Genomic DNA, 20093 nt, shown 5'->3' on the forward strand with positions numbered 1-20093 from the left:
TCAGACCCATCCTCATTATTAATTTCTCTCTTTCCTACCAGCTTCCATGCCTAACTTCTTTACCCATTGGTTTCCACCTAGCCCTCCCTCCAAGTTCTCAGCAACTCTGGCATGAAACCTAGCCTCAGCTTTCTAATTCCAAGTCACTCTCTTTCCTCCCTTCTGTAGTTCCAGTTTCCAGTTCTTGTAGTCAGTCTTCAGAGCTTTTAGCCACTGTGGCTAAGCAAGTCCCAATAGAAGTTGCTTCTACTGTTTGACGTCAATCTTTGCATCTTCTGCTTTGTGTTCTAAGAAGAGAATTTCACAATCAAATATCTAACACTTCATAAAGTTAAGTACAGAATCTGCTTCTTACAAAAGATCTCTTGGACAGAAGCTGAGAAGCCCTACACTAAAACAAGGTGCACCTGCCTTGTTCACAACTGACCCTGCTTTCAGCAGGAGGTTGGATGGGATGACTTCCTGACAACCCTTTCAATCTAAATTTTCCTAAAGAGGGATTTGTACAGTAAGGATTACCAAAGGTCATGGAATAGAGCTGTCTTTAGCAGAAATGCTGCTCGAGCACACAAATACTAAAGATGAAGCAAAAAAAAATTAGCAATTTGATAGCTATTTTTCACTCTGTGTTCTCAACTACCAGCCAATAGGAAAGAATAGCAAGAATCTTTAGTGCAGCCCAAAAAAAGGCACCTTTTTAAAGCAGTCTGGATCTCAGAACAGGTATAGATTTGGAAATCTGAACTGGACTCCTACAAATTCCCAGTGCCTCTTTTTCACTCCAGTGACGCACCACATTTTAGATAAATAGATACTTATGTTTGAAGAAAGGTTAGAAGCTTCTACACGAGCATAGTTAAAGCAATGACAGCTATGAAATGAACAATTTCAGAATCTATTTCTTCAAAAATTACTAACATTACATTTTCATCAATGTCTAAGTGCCGAGGTAAGCAGATTTTCACTACCAACACCAATACTTTAAGAGAAAATGTAAATTATGCTAGGTGACAATTGATAATGCAAGACAGCCAGAATAAGAAGAAACCACCATCATGCTTCTCTTTAAAATATTAAAAACTCTTGCATTTTTATTTTAAATGACAGTAAGTTGCTTATTCTGGTCTGTGCCTCAAACATAATAAAATTGGGTATTACTTACATGGTTTTCCCCAGCCTAAAGAGGATGGAGACATCCAGTGAATTCGTTAGTTATCTACAGGGTATTTAACTGTTCCCCAAATGGATCGGTTTTGAAAAGCCACTTGCTGAGGCACATGGCCTGATGCTTTACTAAATAAACAAAAAACCCAAACCACCACAAATCCAAAGGACCAGAAGATTTTAAATCTGTATAGGAAGAATTTGCTAAATTAGGTTTTCAGTGGCCTAAAAGAACATTAGTATCAACTAAATATTTTCTCCATTAGCCCATTCATTGCATTTTACCTACCTACTGTCTTCACAGTATAATGAGGGCTCTCCAAAACAATTCCTTCTTCTGTGTCAAATATTGGATTATCTATTCCAGTTTTAGGAGGAATTTGTGCTAGTTTCTTTAGCCTCATGGAAGCAGTAAGGTCCAGTTCTTGTTTCTTTCCCTCTTCTTCCCGTCTGCGCCTTATGTCCTCCTGCTGCTGACGGATTCGCTCAAGTTGAGCGCTCCGCCGCATGGGCATCATCCTGGAGCCCAAATCCCCAGGGCAATCAACAGCCATTTCTCTGTGCTTCTGAGGTTCCTCAGGAAATGCAAGATCCACATTTTTTGCTTCGCTGTCAGAATCTTCTGTGAGATGTCCATTTATATGAGAAGTTGTCATGATTATTTGTAATTATGCTTATTCTCTTCAAACAGAAATGCTGCTATTAGGCCAGTTTTTGTTATGATGTTGCGTAAAATCCATTATAACTTCAAAAATATTTCCCTTCCATCACGAGACAGCTGAAGAAACATCCAGGAAGAAAATCTAATGAAAGATATTCAAAAGAAGTTAGTGAATAACTGCATTAATAAGAAAACACATAAGAGTTCTTCAGGTCACCAGTCATCAGAACAACAGAACTTTTCCTCCACATTTACAGTGCTTCTTCCCCTACTAAGAACTACAGAACCCTCACAAATCTGTTTCACACATTTTAGTAAAGTTCACATGCCAATGTTAGAAAAGGAGTACTGTTCAAACTAATGCTAAAGTCTCTTACATTTCCCAGTCAAAGCAGTGGAGATTCAATTCACGCACACAATTGCAAATCAGCAGTTTTCTGAAGGTTCCCACTCAATTTTAATTTATCCTTTCATTCTTAAAAATTCCAACACAAACCATGCTTACGATCCTACAAACACTAAATATGAATAACTTGTTATAAACAACATGTTCACAAAAAGTTTAGTAAGTTAAACACAGGTAAAGATATTTCCATTTATTGTTCATAAATTGAGGCATTTTTATGTAAACATTGCTTCCCAGGTTCAGAGAAGACAGGTCTGGCATAGAGTTCTTCCAAAAGATACTATCTAAAGCAGTCTGGAGCTGCACTTAGAGAGTTCCAAGTAGGGATAAAGTCCTAGGATAAGGGTTGGAGAGTTCTGGTTAGCAGCTACTCTTAATACTTCCTGTAAGTATGCATTAAAGCAGAAAGGATTAAATACAAGAGTAGAAATCCTTGTGTGGGCGTACAGAGGTATAGATTTGACAGAGAACAATAATTAATTTCCACAGTCAAGTAGTGACATTCCACTACACTTCTTACACCTTAATCTGGTTTCTCATTCCTGATGATTCAAGCTAAAGATCTTAAGTGTCCTGATAAATATAACCACTCAGCTCTTAAATACATATAAAAATGTTTTATACCACATTGCCTTTCTGTATCACAAAGCCGATGATGTATTATCCTCAACATGTCCAATTAAAAGGTCATAAAATTAATAAATAGTTGCATACAGTATTACCAATACACTTAATTTTTCAAGTTTCTTTTTATCATTTTCTTTTTATTTACTGAAAGGAAATACTACAAAATATCTCAAAGTTTTATTACACACTGGAAGCACCGAGAAAAAAAACACAAAAAACCAACCAACTTTCTTAAACCAAATGTTTGTGTTTGGAGGAGGAAGGGAAAGATGCTTATGTGGTAATTAAGTTGAAAATTAAATATCAGTAGTACTGTTTTGGAGGAGCAGCAATAGAAACTCCTACACAAGTTTCTGCCAGCTTGCAATTCTAAATAAGTACAGCTTTCCATTTTCATAAGGAGTAGTACATAGCTACATAGAGCAACACCAAAACAATTTCCTTTACTTGTTTCCTGACTAGCCACTACTACCAGTTATTACTAATATCTTCCAAGAAATAAATATTAAAGCATTTCTGTGGTTGTAAAAATTCTTTTTTGCCTTTAAAAGATACTTAATTGCACTGCATGGGTATGTAAAAATTATTTCAATGCTCAACATTCCCACATTCAGAAAAAATTCAGGCAACAAAAAAAGTCCATCAAAAGCTGCACAGTAGTGGGGCTAGCAGTGCAAGTACAGCACAATTATTTGGCGCCTGTAAAACTTTCAGTTAGTGCCCAACTTAAAAAGAACAGCTTTCCAAAGAATAAAGTCACATAAAGTTAGCATTCAGACAGGATTATATAAAGCACCATATGAAAAAATGGTCTCTGAAATTCAGAGAAAGGCAGATAACAATTTAGCAAAACGATCCTCAGAAAGCCACACTTTCCCTTCTGTAAAGGCAACTTCACTGTACAGAAATACCAATCCCCAAAAAGGAAGTCTCACTGGGTACAATAAAATTGCAAAGAGCACTAATTTAACTGTGGGTGGAAGATAATTCAAATTCTCTTTCATCCACATTGTACTGGCCATAGCTTGTCTGAAGACTGAGCCTTTTGAAAGTTACATTCATCTTTTTTCAACTCTGACAAGCTGAAAGAAAACTCACATTCCTCAGTCCATATTGGTACAACTAACAGATGTCGAAACAATTTGAGGGAATGAATAATATCCATTTACTCAGCACTAAAGAAGTCAAAACCACTATCTGAGGATATGCAAGAAGTAAAATGCAACTTTAATACCACCATCGTAACACTCAATCATGTGTAAGCTAAATAATGTCACACTCACTAAAGATAATCTACACATCAGAAAATGAAGTTGATGGCCAATATTTAATAACTGATCAAAAATATTTAAGGTGGGATTAGCTACATTTCCTCCATCAAATTTAAAAGTACTAGCTACCTAAGACAAAGAGTATCTTTTGAGGTGAAGTCAGAAAAAGGGCACAAACTCATGTATCTGTATATAGAATGAGAAGTTTTTAAATCTCTTTAGTTTAGTAATAAGCACTGGAGACCAGAGAAACAAAAATATAGTCTGAGGTAAATATTAGTAATAGGCAACCATTAGTACATTGCTTACATTTTCAGTATAAGCTGCATGGCAAAATGCAAAGGGTATATAAATTCGTGGAACAGAGTAACCAAGACATTTAAGTGGCCTGTGATAACAGCTGTTCACTTCCAGTATTTAAGATCTGAGTTAAGTCAGTTAAGAAAGAAGCAAAAGTTATAGAAAATTAGAGTTCTCCTGCAGTCACACTTTAACAGCAATATTCAGAAAACTGGCATCAAAATTTAAGAGAGTTTTAGGAAAATTCTAAATAGAAAGTATTTTTGATATCCCAAAAAGTTAGAAGTCTCTGAAGCAAGCAATAAACAGTACAGGAAAAGTAATCACACACAGATAATACAAAAGATGATATGAAGTATCACTTATCAGGCAGCCTACAATTTAATGTTACCAAAATATCAAACCAACTCCACAAAAACCCGACCCCCCAGATACAACTAGTTGGTATCCATAAAAGCATAGGCATGCTACGAGTCTGGAATGCTGGAACAACTTCCTTTAATCAAAGAACTTCTGAAAACAGGTGACCCCTTCCAAACCTAAGCCCACTGTTCTTTCTGCTGTCTCAAATCTGCTTCAGACATCACAAATCCTCATCTCCAACAGTTTTGGAAAAATGCTACTGCCCAATTGCAACAAATGAAATAAGCACAAAAGGAAAAAAATCAGATCGTCTCTGAAGTCCCTCTCTACAATGGTCCTAAGGAATTTAAAAGGTAAAATATGACACTGATAAAATGTTAACTCGGTCCTCAAATTAAGGTGTGGTGTAGCTGAGGTTAAAAATAAGATTCAGCTTGAGGCAGGCACCAGGAACAGAAAATTTTATTCTAACCAATAAGCATGGCATCAAAAGCCTTATGATAAATAATTCCAGAAACAGTTTTCTTCGCTCTTCTTTCTGAAGGTTTCTTTTGCAATTTTAAAAATCCCAAGATAACAACAATAAGGGAAGGTTGTTATACCAAGTCTGTTCTCTGCAGGTTGTGGATCATCCAATAAACCAGCTTTTCAGCCCAAGAGGAGCTTATTTTGTTACATTAGTTCTTATACTAAGGAGGAAAATTTAGGGACATACTCAGTAATACTCATTTTTACTACATCGTATGTAAAATATATAGAATAATATTTGGAATTAACAGAATTCTTTTCCATTTTAGAACTTGGTATTAGCAGTTTTTATACTCTTTAGGTATGTACAAGTGTCTGTGTTACACAGTTTGGTTGCTCAAAGTTTAATAGGGTTAAATTGTGGCTTTGACTGTCTTCCTTCGAACTGCCGATATCCAACAGGGGAACCTTAGCATTTCCACATGACATGTAGATCTGTCCACATAAAGCAGATTTATGACTGTTTTCTGTCCAACTTCATATCACAGGTCTTACCAATATGGTCATGGAGAGAACATGTGAAAGTCTCTTCTACACAGATTACTTTTACTGTTCAAATTTTTGCCCTACTATGCTGGTTTGGGCTGGGATAGTTAATTTTCTTCACAGTAGCTGGTGTGGGGCTACGTTTTGGATTTGTGCTGGAGACAGTGTTGATAACGCAGGGATGTTTTCGTTACTGCTGAGCAGTGCTTACACAGAGTCAAGGCCTCTTCTGCCTCTCACACCACCCCACCAGCGAGAGCAGGCTGGGGGTGCACAAGTAGTTGGGAGGGGACACAGCCAGGACAGCTGACCCCAACTGACCAATGGGATATTCCACACTATATGACATCATGCTCAGCATATAAAGCTGGGGGAAGAAGGAAGGGGGGACATTTGGAGTGATGGCGTTTGTCTTCCCAAGTAACCGTTACGCGTGATGGAGCCCTGCTTTGCTGGAGATGGCTGAACACCTGCCTGCCGATGGGAAGGAGTGAATGAATTCCTTGTTTTGCTTTGCTGGCGTGCACGGCTTCTGCTTTGCTTGTTAAACTGTCTTTATCTCAACCCACAAGTTTTCTCACTTTTACCCTTCTGATTCTCTCCCCCATCCCACCGGGGGGCGGGGGGGGGGGGGAGTGAGTGAGCAGCTGTGTGGTGCTTAGCTGCTGGCTGGGGTTAAACCACGACACCTACAGAGGACAGTTTGTATAAACTGCTAACATAAGTACAGCTATTGAGAAAGAGCATTTCAGTCACTCTGATCACCATCAGGCATCACACAATAATTTCACTGTGAAGTAATTATGAACAGCAAACAAACCATATTTCTGGTACGAGTTCAAAACAGCAAAATTAAAGAAAAACACACAACTACTGTCTTGCTAGCTATACTTACTATTCTCAAAAATACTGTATTTCACAAGCTACACATCATTCTTCATACTGACCCCTAACAATGTCAGGCTTCTATCATCTCTTTAACCACCCTGAATACACTAAACAAAGCACAGACCCCAAAAGCTCTATCAAAGAATAAACACATATAAATGCAATCATCTTGGTGTGCAAGACAGATGCTAGTATAAAATACATACTGACAGGGACAGAAACAGAAGTGCTGTAAGGTGGTTTAAGTTTTCACTTGCTTCCCGGGAACTGTGGCTGGTGTGCATAGCAATCCTAATTGCTTTAACAACTAAATTCTGTACAGTGAAATTAAATTTGTTTTGCTTCAGCAACTTCCAAAGAACAAAAATGACATTTTCTGGAGGCTGAGGTTTTGTGTTACATTTCAGTGGTGTTTAAAATTCTTTCAATGCTAGAAGTATGATTAGACGTGATAGTTCCCTTTTTAATATTCATTAAAGCTGCGAATTCTGAATGACTGCAAGGGAGTTCAGCACTCACCTCCAACTGAATTTCATTAGTTTTGGCACAGTTGAGAGTATAAAAGCCCAACCTATATCTGTAATTATATTATAAACGTAAGAAATACATATTTAACATCAGGCACAGTGCAAAGGATTTATGACCAGCTGAAGCCATATACTATGACAGACACAGTATATTAAAACATTCATTAAAAACAAGCGGAAGAGGAATTCTAGGTTGCTGAAGTGAATTTAAAGTTAGATTAAAATCACATACAAGATGCTTCCTGATATCTGAATTACTAACAAAATATGACCATAAAATTATGCCAGAGATCTCTACCATGTATTATTAGTGGCTCACATAATGGTGGGTCTTCTGGTATTTTTACTCAGTAGTTCAGATTTCTAAGCAAGCAAACCTAAGTCATAAAAATCACAAAATAACAAAGTAAAACACTTTAGTAATTCCACAAATGGAAGCTCAGTGTAGGAAAAAAAAAATTCCCAGCTTTCCCTGCATCATCTCTCAAGCATCATTTGTTTCTTCAACAGTATTTCAGTGAACCTGCAAGATTGAGAGACTTGGAAGCCAATTACATAAAGGAAAACACAACACAAACCATGCTGCACAGCATAAAATTAACCACTAGCTGATGAAAGTTAAAGACTAGAGTTTATGGTAGAAAATACTTCACAGATATCTCCTATGGAGCTTAATAGTACCTGAAATGCCTGGTACAGACTGGAGCATCCTGATGTTTTTCAAAAGCAAGTAAAAGTTACAAAACCTATGACAACTTGATACTGTTTTTCTTAATTTAAAAAATTCTGTAATAGAAAAAAAGAATTCTCTTTACTCTAGCTTTGCAACACATTCAAGACTGCAACTTCTGGTATGGTTTGTTTGGTTTTTTTTAGTCTACAATATTTTACATTATTTCCTCTAATTAGATGCTTTAGCATAGTCTTGGTATTGGAAGAAAACTCTTCCTTTAATATCCAGCTGACTCTTATTTCTAGTAATTTCAGACCAGAGTTCATTATAAAACCTGTCAAGCACAGTAACCGAGTTCAACATGTGTATTTCAAAGTGCTTTCAGACATGCCAAGAGGTTTTAACATTCCATGCTCACTTAAATGTGCAAGATACGTGGATCAACAGCAAAAAGGGCTAAACCCTCAAAAGGAAAGTGATTTTCATTGTTAGTGCTTTCTAAGTTACTTTCGTACAAGACGAGTAACAATGTTAACTTGCAACATTAAAGAACAGAGAAACTGATGAAACTGAAAATTCAGGTGCTACGGTTAGATTCCAGTTTTATAAATTGTATAAACAAATTGCTGGACATGCAAACACGGGAAATTGTAAACACATTTTTGAATCGCATCGGTATTACATTTAAGAACTGTGGTCTATTTAAGACACATTTAATTTTATTAGGCTTGTTTATCTGTTGATGCAGCGGCAACAATCAAAAAAGTCACAGCTCAAGAACTGGCCAGTCTACGCTATCAACTTCAAAAGATACAGGGCTACTACCTACAGAACAGATATGAACAAAGTGTTTTCCATGATAAACATGGACCAATAAGAGAGTACATCACATCAATCAACAGCTACATCACTCGGACCTCTCCTCAGCAACTGCACCTTTGCAGTAAAATACATGCGAGATACCTTTGCAATTTCTGTGCACAAACTATATGAAATTACGACACACACAGAGTATATATCATAATTTCATTGTGTATTTGCACATGACAAACAAGAGAGTGGATTTTAACCTGTTTCACTGCAGAAGCATAAATTGCTTTCCAGGGTACGTCCAAAGATTGCTTTATATAAATATCCAGTGTAATACAACACTCCGTTCTTGTTTCAGTCACTGTTGTAACTTTTAGTCACATCAGACTACTAGATATATTTCTAAAAGAGGCCACGTTTAATTTAATTACCCAGTGCGATAGACAATGGAGTTTGGACAAAGAATTCCTGCTGCCTCAAAATTAAAAGCAGAAATGCAAGATTTGTAATTGTTATCACTAATCAAAGTACTCTCCTTCATTGCCAAACGTCCAAAATAGCAGCAGGTCACTCATCTGGCCCAGGGAGGTGATGTTTACCGCCCCCCCGCCCCTTTCCCGGGGCAGGAGCTGCAGCCCCCCATTTGCAGGACTCAGCATTCCCCCGCCGGACCGGAGCGCTGCTGGTTCCCATGGCGACAGCTTCGTCAGCTCCCGCCGCGCTCGGGCCGAGAGCTGCGGGACTTACGTCACACCCCAGCCACGCCACGCCGCCCCTCGGCTCGCTCCGCTGCTTCTCCCCGGATTTTGAGACCGTGGCAGCCCGTCTTCCAGCCCTGTTAGAAACAGAGACGATTACCCAAATGCAGAGGCGAAAAAACACTTTGTCAGTTCTATCAAGCCCGGTCAGCAGAGGCTAAAACCTCTCAATACGCAGCAGCAGTGAGGTCAATAAAACCTCTAAGTACAGCACTACAACTGTTCTATTTACAGCAAACATTAGGAAACACACGGCCTCAATGACTCAGGTGAGTGAAATCAGTTGGAGAGAGATGTAGGATACACCACAGTAGCTTACTTTTAATACGATATTTTTCTCTGTTAGGTCTAAAGAAATTAATGCCCCTTAGATCAAGGCTTTAAGAAATTGAACAAGCTGATTTTTATAAAAGTAACACAGCAGTCATATGAAAAGGGAGGAACACTTCAATCTTCTTTAAATTCTTACCAAGCTTTCTGTGAAAAACACATTGCATGCTCTATTAGCAGCAGCCTTCCTTGATAATAATCTCAATAATGAGACCCTTTAATCAGTTAAAAGTGATAGCACAGGTCAAGCAGAACCACTGCACAAGAAGCTTTCTTTACAAATCTGACTTTCCACTGTAGTATAAATGCTTTTTCCTCGGTTACACAAGTAATTAAAATACTTCCAAAGTTGACTGCTATTAAAAACAATTGTTGAAAACACTAAGGATAAACATCTTATATGGCACAATCCCCTTTGTTTTAAACATACACTACCACTTACGCATCAGCATTGTTTAATTTCTACTTTTTAGACCAAATGAAAAATAGACATGAGGGGGAACAGAGTTTCAGCTGGGGTGACTACAGAAGTATTGGGGAGAGGGAATGACAACAGAAACAAATCAGAGTAGACTTCAAGAAGCTTATTGCTAAAAATCACATCGAGATAGAAAAACTTAAGACTTTTGTCAAGGTCATTTAAGCTTATTTTTAAATTCAGTAATATAGTACTTAACTTTTGTTTACATTTTGCCATCTGTAACATCAATAGAGCTCTGACATGGTTTAATGCCTTTTGAACACTTACGAGCAACTCCTAGTGCTGACAAGACCTAAATTCTACTTTAGGTGAAGAGCACAGCAGAGGGCAGTCTCTACACCAATTAATGAAAACCTGAAAAAAAGAAACACGCTCAGTTTCAAAAAGTAGCCCACAGAAACAACCAACACTATAGCTCATTAAATGGTCTGACACCCACATTAACCTAAGCCAGCACATAGATTCACTACCCTAGCATCCCTCTATGGCTTAAATTAACAGGCTACAACTATGCATACATTTGAATACCCAGCTCTAATCAAGTCTTTAGCACCAACAATCCCTGCTCAACAAGAAACATTTATTTCTACACATAGATATGAGTGGATAACACGGACGTCTATGGGCTGCAATGAAAAGATGATAAACAGTGAAAGAAAAAAAGAATTATCTTAATTTAGCAGTTATTCCAAACATTTAGAAACCTTCAAGCATAACAAATGAAGAGTGAAGAAATTCCTAGAATTCCAGGGGATGTTAACAGATCTCACAGGACAGCCAGAAGCATGATAACAAGACAGTCATTTCTTATCACCTATTCACAGACAGTTAAGACTTCAGATTTCATTGTCTTAAAAGTAAACATGCCTGTCCTTGTTTTAAACAGTGGTCATATTCTCTGTGAAATTAAGAATACTGCTGCTATTTTAGTTCTCTAATAAGATTCCCCCATGCCCTTCAAATTGTATCCTTTTTGGCTTGGGCTCTTGCACCCCGGTCTCATTTTAATCCTCAGATTTTTTAGCATGTTATTTTTAAGGTCAATGCTTGCCACTGCTTCACTATGCAAAACACAGTATTAATAGTAAATGTTCGTAAGTTCTAATATATAAATGACACTTTCACTTCAGAGAGGTGATTGAACCAAAACTATACTAACTAATCCCAAATTAAATTGAAAATACAATGTTCCATAATTTACATCTCATCTGACATTTAAATTCATACAAAATGGCATTAGTTTAGTCCTCCACAGTAAGTTGCTCTTAAGTCATATTTACAATATTCTGGTGAAAGAGAAATTTCTTCCTTACTTACGTTTTAATATTCCAATACCTGGTGAATCCAATAAACACATTTAGAAACATCATCTAAAGAAAAGGAGAAGACAGACATTCCTCACAGGCTTTCATCCAAAAATGCTGAAATGTTAGCCATCTAATTCAACAGTCTTCAAAGAGGGGACCAAGACTGTCTTTCAGCTTTATATGATTGAGCTATAGGCTTTGCAAGTTCAAAAAGCAAAGTCTCACAACATTATGTAATGAAGATACATATGCTAGCCTCTTTTGTGTGGCCTTCCTCCTTGGCATCTCTTTTCAACTTTTTTTGCAATATTACCTGAATGGGTGACAGCAAAGTGATTTTTTTTTTTTTTTAATTACTGTCTTCAATGATTTGACCTGATTAGCTCCATCGCTGTATTACTCATAGGTGGGTGGGTGGGGGGGAGATAAGGATCTTCTGATTTTTTTTTTCTGACCACAAAAATGAGTTGAGACTTCTGAAGATCAAAATTCTGAAATACAGAACATAAAATACAAAATTGTACTATGATCTCTGCACTTCACAGAGCTCACAGTCACTTATGTACCACAAACTCAGAACAACCACATTTCATTTGAGCTCTTCTCTAGGGTTTTTTTTGGAGGGGGAAACAAACCCACAAACTATTTTAGATACTCAGGTCTTTGATGTCACAAGTTTTTCATTCCTAAACTCATCTGAGATTGTGGTGAGTGTTCCACTGAGCAAATCCCTAAAAAACTGCTGCATAAATTTTAGAAGTTTCCTTCTGAACGATTTTTACTTCATGGGCATAATTCCCTAAGGTTTTCTCTTTCTAGTTAACATCATCTGTACTTGCTTTTTCTGTAGGACACTGTAAGCAAGGCATACCAGCCATGCAGTGTATGTCAGTTTTTTCTACGATACCCATTTCAATATTATTACTATGCTGAGACACCCTGTTAGACAAAGACGACAGAAGCCCTTGCTACTATAGAAGAAAGAAACCATCCTCAACCAGGTTAAATGCAATGAATAGCTATAGTGAATATATCCCCAAAGAAATATTTGGTCACAGTTTGCAGAGAAGGATTATGCTCAAGTGAGTTCACGTACATGAAATCTGCTGGAATGTTTCTCACTGCTGAGAAGTAGAAGACAAGTACCAAAGTCAGAACTCAAAATTTTGCAGACTGAAACAACTGTTCAGAATTTGTAAAATTTTGTAGTTTCTTTATACTGTGTCAGTCACATTACTTAATATTTGCAGAACATTTCAGTAATTTCTTCAGGGAAATCACATAAACCATATGTTTGTGCACAGCTAACTCCCCAACTGCTAGCACAGAACAAAGCTGACTAGGCTGTCAAGTGTGCCCTACTTTTTGATCCTTCCAAACAGAGATCCCATAGTTCATGAATTTATGACAAGAACCAGAAAAGAGACTGTCAGTATGATTCCTTGGACTGTTAAGCTGGGCTAGTTTGCTGCTCCTGAAGACTGCAGTCTCATAACTCTTCTGACTGCTCCCTTACCCTTTCCACTTCTAGGTTGTACAGCCAGTGCCTTCTCTGATAGCTTTGAAGCTTGTCAAATCTCTCTGAGTCACCTTAATTCAACAAGACTGTAGAATGTCACAAAATATTTTTGTTTGTTGGGTTTTGGTCAAAGTGGCATGCTAAAACAGCTCACAATGTAATCTGAAAGGTGACAGGACTGGCACAAGGGACAGGAGCCAGTGGTTGAGACCAAGGAGGTAAAGGGGTGAGGACAGAGACAAGCAGAAACTCCCCCTGCTGGCAGCAGAGAGCCAACTCCAATGGAACCTCATCTCATGGAACCATATTCTGTGAATTCATCCACTTCCCCCTGCAAAAAAACCCTCAGCAACAGCTACTGATTTTGAAAGAACTTTTCATCCTAAAAATCCCAAGCAAAACCCACAAAAAACCCCACCACAAAAAAGCAACCACACACCTACAGCCACTTGCATCTCTTCCTGATGATATAAACAGGACAGTTAAAGAACCTATTGGTTTCTCTTAAAAGGCATAACCTGAGACACTGTGGATGAAGAGGACTGCAAAACCTGCATTTATCTTTGAGCATATTTCCTCCCAAACAAAAATGGTAAATTGAACACCCATGTCTTGAGGGCATTATTAAAGGAGGTCCTACTGAAAAGTCTGAACATCTCTGCACGTTCATTACTTGAAGATAGTCAAGTAGCATTCTCAACCTATTATCTTTGTGTAAATAGTATAAACACACTAGATGAGAATCCACAACTTGGAAACTAAAGCTTTTTTTTTTTTTTTTTACAGTGGACAGCAATAACAGAGATAAATCTTAATTTTCTGAGTGCTTGCAGCAGAAGGCATAAAATGGTACACCTACTGGTCGAACACTAATGAAAATAAAAATACTACCACCTCAGGCATACCTATACAATGGAATTCACATATGGGTAACCATTTGGAAATGGATGAAAATTACAAATAACCCTTATTTCAAACCTTCCCAATATTTATCACAAAGATCTGTTACACATATGGGAACAATGCCAACCATGACTGAAGAACTCATGCCGATTCCTTGGTCATACTATAAGGCAAGACTGCTGAACAATTATACCATCTAGTAACTTAAAACAAAGGTCATGAGGAAAACCTGTAGAAAAATACTTTGTGTATTACCAAAATTTCACTATGGGATGTGAAAATCAAATGTTTTGTAAATAACCTATATTACTAGACTTCATAATAAAAATGCATGTGAAAGCTTCACAAAGGCTATGAAGACATAACATTAGAGACCTTCTGTACCTTATAAAAAGACTCTCTTTCTCTCCTATTAAATGTAAGTGGACTCTTGGGCCTAACGTTAGCAACAGTTACACAAATTAAGATAAAACCCTGACAGGAACATACTCACTTCTGCAAATTGAATTCAAGAACATAAGTACTGTGGCTGCAGAGCTCTTTCATAGTTCAACTCTTTTACTAAATCAAAGAAAGTATATTCAGTTTCTGAAACCTTGTTAAAGCAGATGTTCTTTTTATTAAGAAAACATTAGAAAATTGTGATAAACTCACAGGAATGTAAGACACTTCTATCTGAAGAGAGGCAAACTTATTTCTTATGTAGTGGTAACTTATTTCTTACGTAGTGATACAGTAATTCTGTCCAGAAAACCATGTCATCACTTGAGCTGTTGAACTAAGATATTACACATCACTATACAAGTCAGGGAAAAACACTGGTAAGCCAAGTGATGTAAATCCCTCCACAGAACTATCAAATCATACTAAGGAACAAAGATTCCACACCTAGGAAGGTGGAATTCAGCAGAAACCTCTCTTTAACTAAGACCGCGGAGTGAATCTTCTAGTGCAATGAACTTCCAACACAGCATTTGAACTTGAGGAAGTATTTCCTCTCAATTCTTACACTAATCAAGCTGAAGATGACTCTTCAAACTGTAGTGTTAAAAACTTTGTTTAAAAACAACCTTTTCCTTCTTGGTAGCATCTTTAAAGCCTTCTTCCCTCCCCTAATTTGCGAGTTGAAAGCTGAATACTGAATTTTTGCTTCTCACACAAAAAAATTCTCAACCATCTTGAATATTCTGTGCCAGTGAAATGGATAAACAGTGAAAGGTATGTTAACCTATACTTTACACTTGCTTGTATTAACGAGTAAACAATTACTCTTTCAAAAAAAAAACCAACATAAATTTTGCCCCATCATTAGAACTTTCTGAAGTGTCTGACAACTAAAACTAGTTCCATAAACTCGTATTACCTACTACAACCCACTACAATAAAGAAAATTGTAACAGCAATAGAGAATGGAAAACACAATCCAGGAACAGCCAAGTCAGTCTTCCCAGTTTTCTGTACAAGTTCAAAATTCACTAATTTGTCCCACTTTACCTTTCATGCATATTTTTTACTGTTATGAAACCTGGAACAAGTTTCTCAACAGAAAAGTAGAAGAGAGATAAGATATTTGGACATCACTTCTACCTGATACAACTGTGCATAAAAATTAAGTTAAATCAAAATTTAATGGATGCAAGATAACGAAGTATCTCTACAACAGACAGTTTTCCTCCTGGTGCTGATGTCAGATCTCAGCAATTCGGATATTTCGTAATGGGAAACAGGAAGAGAGGAAGAACACCTTCAACTGATGAATGCAGGATATCTTTGCATTTTACCACTCAGTGAAGTAAATTGTATGGGTATTATACAAAAGGGCACTGAACATTAAGAATACATTCAAAAAAGTTATTGAGCAATACTTAGAAGAATCAATCACACACCCAACCCCTTAAACAAATACCTAAAGATTAAGTTTGTACAAGTTCTACATACCAGTGATGCAAACATGTTTATATGCATTACAACAACCTAGCTGATAAATCTCTTTAAAGAAAACACCACAACACTTTATTGTCCCAATATTTAGAACTCAGTCATCAGGTACTTCTGAATCAGAAAGTAAGAACTCTGTGTCCCAAAATAATCCTGATGACAAACTTTAAACACTGCCATTTATAGCCACTTTAGGTAGCATCTTCACTAATCATTGTTTAGTTTGATTCCAACAGAACCATAGTATTGACTGCTTTGGAACAAACTTACTAGAAGTTTAAGCTTCATAAGAACACACTGATGCCATCCAACTGAAGATAAACTGCTATTAAATTCAAAACCCTAGAGCCAAATTTCCCATAATTAAGCTTATCTAAGAATGTAAGCTGCATATTTGGCAGTTCTACTTTGGGTTAAAGAATAAAGCCTTCGGTAAATTAGCCTTTAACAGGTCTTACTACACTAATCCTTTGAATAAAAAGAACCATAACACTCTGGGCATTAGGTACCTCTTTCTTAAATTCACATTTACATAACTAAAAATATGAACTTTTGAGTGGAAGTATTACTTTGTAAATCCTTCAGCAAAATGATGATTGCAAATGCTGCCCTCATGCAGAGACCACACAGACAGGTGTTCTCCTCTAGAGGTGGAGACAAGTCAGTAATCTAACACCAGTCTTAGGTACAAGACTGCATTGGTAACACTCCGATACTGAAGCATTCCAGGAAACAGTGTTAGAATTATGAAGTTATCCCAAGAAAAACTGACTACTAAAATGTGCCAGAAACACTGGCATTCACCATCAACGATGCAGTCAGGACAGCTTGAAATATTCTCAGCACTTTTGCCCCAGAACTGGCAGCCTTGCCCTGTTGCAAAACCAGGTGTCAAGACTTCAACTGCTGCTCCACAGACCACCACCAGAAGCTGTGTACAGTACAAATGCTAGGGAGAAGCATTCTTGAAGATAGAAGCATTTTCCCTGAGAAAAGCCAGAGAAGGGAATGAAAATGCAGGGGAGGGAAAAGGGGAGAGTCTAGAACTAAATGATATAGAGAGAAGCTCATAATTGGAGAAACCAGAGTAATTTTTCATTCAAGCAATAATCAAAATAGCAGCAAAATTGAATTACTCTAAATTCCCTGCCTGTATGAAAAGCAGAATCCAGTGTCGAAGGGCAAGGCTAAGAACGGACAGCAAGAGCACTAACTGGATATGGGGCTCGGTGCCAATATCAGCATTTCTATATGCTGCTCGGGAAGCTGCCACTGTCTTTACACAAAGTTTTTCAGATCAAAGTGGTCAGCCAAATAGTAACAGTAAAGAGTAAAAGCTGTGGTCCACTGGAAGACATAAACTCTGTTTCCCTTGTAAGACAGGTGGATGGAAAGAGAGTATTTCCTCTGATTCAGGTATAAGAAATGTGATGAAAATTAAACTGAAAAGGTTATGTATGTAGAAATTATAACAGTCTTGTCTGGTGCATCTACCTTGTAAGCAACCGGAAAAGCAGCAAATTTTGCAGAAAAAAACCTCCAAATATCACCGTGAAGCACCAGAACCGTAACAGCAGCACAACACACTTAGGTCTTCACTGCAGTCACTGGAAGAAACAGTCAGGTTTACAGAAGGGGTTTCAGTTGAGAAACTTCATCTGGACCCTAACCATACACCTCTCTAGTGTCTGACAGGCAGCAAGAACTCTAGTTACTATATGTCCATGCTTCGCCACTGCAAAGCTTGAAAACACTTGGTCCTTCTCTTGCCTAGCAATTTGAGGAGACTTGAGCAGCTGAAATGGCAAACCAGGTTTCCTAAACATACTTTTTCAAGATTTCACAGCAGCAAATTCTCACAATGCTCTGGAGCAGCACAGCTGAAAAACTTCAGGATGCGACAATACATACCACCCATGCCCCAACGTGCACATATATCCATGTTTCAGAACAATCTCGAGTTACAGCCTCTACTTCTTCCTGGCAGTTTTCCCACTTGAGCTTAGGATGTGATTCTGGAAGATGGAGACTACCTTCACCTTATTCCAACCCCCTTTCCTCACTTATTTTACACTGGCTTTGGCATCATTAGAGCTCTCCAGGAGCCAGCTTAGTGGAATAAAATGGCAGAAAACAAACCCAAGAGAAAGATACCTCCCACTCTCAACAGCAAAAAGCTCTAATGTGAAATCATCTGCACACTAAACAGTGGTCTCTCCATCACCAAAACAACTGCAATTTTTGAGGAGTTACAGATTTTTAAAAGCTAAATTGTTACCAACTCTTATTGGGTACAGAAGAGACCATTCATACCTAAAAAATCAGGCAAAATGTATACAAGAAAATTCCACGTGCTCGTGCATTTAAGTGAAAGAACAAATAAAATCCAAAACCACTCCAGAACGGTGCTGTGTGATCAGCAACAAATGATTCAGGAACAGAGAAGTACCCAAAGGTAACAGAGAGAAATTAAAAGACATGCTTACCCTGCATGTCAGATAAAAATCAAGATGGCAGTGAATGCTATCTGATTTCTCAATTTCAGAAGAAATTTACAAATGTGGATTTAGGACTAGGATTTTTGGGTCCCACTTACAAATGGGAGCTTTTGGGCTCTGGCAAAAATGAGAATTATAGAATCGATTAGAATGCAATCCAATAACATCACTCAATGCAAATAAGGCTACGATTTAAGCAGTATTTTCTTGATACCTACTTGAACTGTTGCAGACTATTTTAAATTATCTGTCATTAGTAGCATTTTTTCAAATATATTAGGTCACATTATGAGGAAAATACTTGATCCTTTCTTCTAAAAATGAAACTAGACTAGTCTCTATTAAGATAAATCAATCAACATAATTTATAGAAGTTAGGGAGCTTCAGCTTTCTCTTATGCAAAGAAAACAATGCACACTTTCACCCAGAATAGGTTTTGCTCATTTTCTTCAAAGAACCAGAAGGGTCTAAGATCAGCAGCATAAATTATAGAGACACACCAAGGTTTACACATGAAAAAGTAAGAAAACACACAAAAGGATGTACAGATAAGGAACAACCTACAGAAGTTAAATCATGCATTTTTAATTAAAAGAACAACAGGCTATTCAACAAAAGTTAGAGCAAAAAACTGGTTTGCTTATAAAAATAAACAACTTAGAAAGTCATTACTTTAAGATTTTATTAAGGACTGTGCACAAAAGGATCCAAATAGCTGCGTAAACTGAAAAAGACATCCAAATACAAGGACATAATTCTAGTCAACCCATCACACAGCTATAGCAGCTAAATAGTATTGTTAGGGTAGTGCTGCTGGCTCCCGCCATTCCCCAGCTCAAGGGGAGGGGTGTCAGGACCTCAGACTGTCTCAACAATTTTTTTTCAACCAGTAATTTTTTTTCACCACAGGACTGGGTGAGCGAGTGTAATCAAGAGGCCTAACATGACCACAGGTCAATTAAAAACAGTTTTTCTAGCACAATTTTCAAAGTACCACTCAGTATAATGGCTGGCTGAAACAAAACACATTTTAAATCTGCAATAAAAATATTTCAGTCAACATTCCCAGTGAGCAGTAAGAGACTGGGAAACTTTGCATAACGGCAAAGCCTGCAGATATGAGTTTAGAGGACAAGAAAGAGACAAAAAAAAAATCAAGTGACACTGTGAAGGTCCTGGGTGCAGCACAACTGGCAGTGGCCTGAAATTAATAAACCATGCTGAATTTAATTTCTGTCTGTGCTATGCTAACCAGGCTCTCCATGTTCTTGACAGCTTATTAGTTCAGACACCTGCATTTTAATCACAAGTAAAGAGAACAGGGCTCTCGGACAACAGATTGCTCCCTCCCTGACACTCCAGCACATCCTGCAGTATGGCTCTGCAGGGTCCTGGCCAGGTGGTAGGCTACTGTCTGGGCACCAACCTTAAATTCTTTTACTCACTAGAAAATGAAACTGTTGTTCCTACAGGTACCATATAGTCTAATTATGAAGCCATTTAATATAGTCTTTCAGGCAAAGTTGAGTAGACTGAAAATACTATTCATACAGAATTTTAACTGAGAATTGAAATGTCACATTCTAGGCCAGTAAAATCAGTTTTGGAAACGTTTTAATTTTGTTATAGTAAGAAAGTTCAAAAAGTAACAGCA

At 37.5% G+C, this 20093-nt stretch overlaps 1 protein-coding gene across 3 annotated transcripts in view; it reads right to left on the reverse strand.

Annotated features, from left to right (window-relative positions):
* PALS1 (protein associated with LIN7 1, MAGUK p55 family member) overlaps positions 1–20093 on the reverse strand; it is a 60997-nt gene that overhangs the window by 28442 nt on the left and 12462 nt on the right. For 2 of the 3 annotated variants that reach the window (XM_076344855.1, XM_076344853.1), the window contains exons 2-3: positions 9452–9539; positions 1454–1967 (exon numbers count right to left, since the gene is read on the reverse strand). In XM_076344855.1, coding sequence (XP_076200970.1) covers positions 1454–1820 — 367 coding nt within the window. In that variant the 5' untranslated portion in view covers positions 1821–1967; positions 9452–9539. Of the gene's footprint in view, positions 1–1453; positions 1968–9451; positions 9540–10540; positions 10628–11590; positions 11843–20093 lie in introns of those variants that run through there. The other variant, XM_076344854.1, reaches the window with a different exon arrangement.

This window comes from Aptenodytes patagonicus, chromosome 7 (assembly GCF_965638725.1).
Source record: "Aptenodytes patagonicus chromosome 7, bAptPat1.pri.cur, whole genome shotgun sequence".
Taxonomy (NCBI): domain Eukaryota; kingdom Metazoa; phylum Chordata; class Aves; order Sphenisciformes; family Spheniscidae; genus Aptenodytes; species Aptenodytes patagonicus.